The following is a 4,852-nucleotide window of genomic DNA, read 5'->3' on the forward strand; positions in this document are numbered from 1 at the left end:
ATGACCAATCACTTGACAACGTGATCTCGCGAGAGTTACGGTTTACAAACACGTGACCTTGATTTGATCCCTGTAAATAGTGTGTTGGAATTAAGTTTAACGTTTTACTATGATTACTACCAACACAGATGAACTTTCATGATAATAGTTATTATGTTGTTGTTGTTTTTGACAGAAAACCTCCCAGACAGTGACATAGATGAGAAAGAACACGGCTGGTCCTCTCAGATCGTGTGGGGACAGCCGGACACGTCAGACTACGAGTCCGACATCAACGGACATGGCAAGCCTAGACCCGTGTCCCCGTCATTCATGCCTTTTCACCCGCAGGTTTGTTTGTTTGTTTATTTGTTTGTTTATTTATTTCGATCCCCATTAGTGTTTAAAAGCACTATTCTTCCTGGGGTCAATAAAATGAAACATAAATAACAAAACTTGTACATAATGATGATTACAAAATAATAAAGTAAGTTCAAAATCAATAGGTGGGATCTTGTTTGTTTGTTTGTTTGTTTGTGTTTACCTTGGTTGGTTGGTTGGTTCTTGTTTATCTAATGCATCGCACAAATGTTAAACATGTATACGAGTATAATATAAGAGGCAAGTTGATTTGGTATAATGCTTCATCTGGAAACTACACGTACGTCGCCATTTTTGTCTTATATGTGTCATTGCCCGCAGGCCACTTTGCTTACTGACAGCTATCCCTTAATTAAAAGTAGCTCCGTCGACTTCTTAGAAGTCGAAGCCCCTTTTTGTGCCAAGCAAACAAAAATTACATCGTTCCCATTTTTTTAGCTATTTGCTCAATTATGGATTATTAATATATTTGTTCAACCTTCATGACCACGTAGATTTCATAATGTTCAGGGTTTTTTTTGCCAAACTATCGCACCATGCACTGTTAGGGTTCCCAGAGGATGTCATCCATATCATCAAGTCATGATTATGGCCTTACTAAAGTGTACTTTTTCTCCGTTTCTTGCATGTAGGCACGTCTGGACTACAGCCAAATGATAGAAGACGATCTGGACATCCCCAAAAGTATGGACAGCGGGATTTTGTCCATCAAACCGGTAAACGAACAGTCACTACCGCTGACCGCTGCACCCCCGTCTCCAGAATACAGAGCCAAGCTGCGTTTCACTCTACACTCGCTGGACTTACTGTTCATAACAATACACGAGGTCAAAGACCTTCCACCAAGAATGGACGAAGCCGTGAACACATACGTAAAAGCCAGCCTAACTCTAGCGGAAGAGGCTAAGAGAAATAGCGGAGAATACAGCAAGGACTTGAGTAGGTTGCACAGACTGAGGTGGCAAACGGCTATACAGAAGAAGAGTCTGAACCCTGTGTACGAGGAGCGGTTCGAAGCGGATGTGCATGAGGACGAGATCGGGAAGTTCGTGCTGAACGTGGAGGTGTTCGAATACGACAGGTTCTCGCGAGACTACAGCATCGGGTCCCTGCACTTTCCGCTCAGGGGGTTGAGACTAGGGGATGGAAGAACGTTCTGGCAAGACCTGAAGCCAACCAAACAGGTTAGTTGATGGCCAGGGGAATTAATTTTTCTAAAAAGGGGGCCTGGCTCATAACTCAAGATGAGGTCATGATTACGTCATCAAAATTTGCATGAATTATTGTCTTGTACTAAGGTACTTACACCAAAAAAAATTCAAGACCATAGTGATACGTAACCCTAACTAGTATTTTTAAGACGTCCCCAAAGTCCTCAGACACCCTTCAATACCACCTTAAAGAGGTACTATGTAACATTTTTGCACCAATAATATAGTAAGTATTCTAATTCAAAGAAACATTCGAATTTAATTCCACATTTCAATATATTTGTGGAGTTATCTCACATGTTTGACATGTATAGTTGGTGCTAAAACAGCTCACACGTTGTGAGTTTACGGTGCCACCAGAAAATACCAAAATGTAAACAAACATGGCTGACAGCTTTTTTTTTCAACTTTTAAACTTTGTTGTTTATTCAGCCTTTTTAAATGCCCTTTTTAAAGCCTTTTGCTGTTTTTCTATCCCTTTTAAAGGCCTTTTCAAAGCCTTTTTAAAAACCTCGTAATATCTGTCCTTGGTGCTGAACGCGAAACACACACCATACAAGCATTTAAAGTTCCACACGTGTGTTCTACAGGATGGCCTTGGAGAAATCTTGTTCACCTTGAACTACCTTCCCACCGCGGAGAAACTCACCATCGTCGTCATCAAGGTCAAGGACATGGCGGCACACAAAGTGACTTCACAGTCAAAGTGTAAGTAAAGTTCATTAAAGTGAATATATAGGGATGCTATGATGCATGGTGTGTTACTTTTAAGAAGTTGCAATCACAGAAATGGTCTTACATGTCACTGAAGTAACACTAGAAAGGTAACATTTCCAAACCAAATTAAAAATATTTACCTTCAAATAAGGTTTGCTAGATGTTAATTCCCACTCAAACACAGTCATGTATATGGTCAGACAGGAGTCTAAATCCCTCCTGATATAAAATGCAACATAATGTAATCCAACACTGGTTACCATGGTGACAGACGTTTGGTCCCGGTCATTGACCTTATTAAGTTGTTTGGAACGGAAGAAGAAGAAACAAAGCAATTTGTTTTTCTTGGGTAAAAATAACAATAATACAAATGATATTGTAATAAAGATTAACGAAAGCCGCTTTGACTAACAGAAATACATTTCGAAAAGACCAAATGCTTAAATTTAGCCCTTACTTAATCATTTTTTACACTTTTTCTTGCAGCAATGTTCGTGAAGATTTGCTTAGTTCAACACTACAAGCAAGTCAAGAAGAAGACAAGACTTCACAAGATATCTCCAGAGATTGTCCTTAACGATAGCGTCTCGTTTGACCTTCCGCACGAACATTTGGACGACGTCCGCGCCATTTTGTTTTTGTGTATCCCACAATACACTTCTAGATCCGGGTCAATACGGTATGACGTGTTAGGTCAGGTGATGGTAGGTTCCAGTTGCCGGGGACCCGGAGGGGAACACTGGATACAGATGACGCGGTCACCTAGGCGACCAGTTGCAAGATGGCATTTGGTTACATGAGATGACAATTTCAGGGGTGCCAGGGTAAACAGTGCAATTTTACGGAATACAGTGCAATTTTACTAGTAGTATACACTGCAATTGCACGGAATACAGTACAATGGTATTAGTATACAGTGCAATTTTACGGAATACAGTGCAATCGCATTAGTATACAGTGCAGTTTTACTAGTATACAGTGTATGCTAATACGATTGCACTGTATTCCGTAAAATTGCACTGTATTTCGTAAAATTGCACTGTATTCCGTAAAATTGCACTGTATTCCGTAAAATTTCACTGTATATCCTCTGGCACCCCTGACTTTGCAAAAAAAGTTGTGGTATCCATTGCTTAACTAAACTTAAATTCGAACTTGAAAAACTACACTATGAATAATTGTAATGAATTTGTAAATATTGTCACATGCAACGGTGATTTGATAAATGATAATACAGAAAGTAGTAACGTAAAGCAGTTAGCGAACAGGTAGACTTTTTTGTTCAGATAGAAATGTGTAAATAGCTTGTACTATAAGCAACAGTGAACTAATGTCAGATGCTGAAGAAGGCGTAAACACTTGCAATTAAAGATGGCTACTAAAATTGATGAACTGTTTTTAAAGCCCACTACAAATGATCTGTGTGTTTGTGTGTATGTATGTGTGTGTCTCTGTGTGTGTGTGTGTGTGTGTGTGTGTGTGTGTGTGTGTGTGTGTGTGTGTGTGTGTGTGTGTGTTTGTGTGTGTGTGTGTGAACAACAGTAGGTCCAAATGACAGGTCTTCAGACGACAGTTATGGAACCCTCTGCTTTATTATCTCAGCTGTGTGTTAGCTTTACTGAATCATAGCATAACGCGAGTCATGGCACAATGGAAGTCGATGGAGTAGGGGATGTCGCGAGCAGAGGCGTTGGTCACCACAGGCGGGTCACGATGTGTTAGCTTTACTAAATCATAGCATAACGCGGCGTGCCCCTTCTACATATCGTACGCGCACGCCCTCTACCGAAATAGCACGTCCATTCATTGCGGGTAGATTATACCAATATATAAGCAAGTACAGGGGTGTTTGGTTGAAAATAGTTTTACTAACTAACTCTTATTCGATTTCTATTAGGTCGACTAGCTTAAGTCGTCTTGAGTTCTAGTTGCCTTGAAAAAGTTATGTGTAAAGCAGACCCTATTATACTGAACTGGCTTTGGGTTGGGCTTCTTAACGACGAATGAATAAAGATTCTATTCGTTAATTCAATCTCATCCATATAACCTCTGGTTGGTCAAATGTTGTACAGCCGGTGGGTCATTTGCATATCGAACAGGTGGAACACAGGTTTGAATATTCCGGATGAAACCACTGTTCCCATCTAAACGGGGGACGAGATTTCTTATTACTTTTTTGCAGCCTAGAATAATTATAGCGTTGTCATAAAACATATGTATGTACCAAAGAAAGCAAAATTGCAAAGTTGCAGGAAAGTGACCCTAACGTCCGTTGCATAGTCTGGGCGATTAAAACGAACCTCATTTTTAGTGTGACGTAAGCACTTATACCTGTAGACACAAAAGGGACAGTCCAAAATCAGCTCCGTTCGTGAACAAGAGGCAAGTGTTAGTACAAGCTACAAAGTGTTAAAGGTAAGACGTGCAGGTTAGTGTCTTCCTCTTTTTCCCCCTCATGGCAGCGCAAAAAGGCCCCGGCGTTTTATAACACTAACTCGTGCGCTTTTCTTGTATACATGTAATTCGTGCGTTGGCGTTGTATAAGTGTAATTCGTGGATTCCTG

The 4,852-nt window shown here is 40.4% G+C and overlaps 1 protein-coding gene across 1 annotated transcript in view; it reads left to right on the forward strand.

Moving 5' to 3' along the window:
- LOC109467299 (synaptotagmin-4-like) overlaps positions 1-3,150 on the forward strand; it is a 10,227-nt gene extending 7,077 nt beyond the window's left edge. Inside the window, exons 2-5 of the mRNA XM_019765243.1 lie at positions 176-330; positions 993-1,544; positions 2,162-2,279; positions 2,775-3,150. Coding sequence (XP_019620802.1) covers positions 176-330; positions 993-1,544; positions 2,162-2,279; positions 2,775-3,088 — 1,139 coding nt within the window. The 3' untranslated portion in view covers positions 3,089-3,150. The remainder of the gene's footprint in view (positions 1-175; positions 331-992; positions 1,545-2,161; positions 2,280-2,774) is intronic.
- The last annotated feature ends 1,702 nt before the right edge of the window (positions 3,151-4,852 follow it).

The sequence above is a fragment of the Branchiostoma belcheri genome, unplaced genomic scaffold (genome assembly GCF_001625305.1).
Source record: "Branchiostoma belcheri isolate BF01 breed outbred unplaced genomic scaffold, Haploidv18h27 scaffold18, whole genome shotgun sequence".
Classification (NCBI taxonomy): domain Eukaryota; kingdom Metazoa; phylum Chordata; class Leptocardii; order Amphioxiformes; family Branchiostomatidae; genus Branchiostoma; species Branchiostoma belcheri.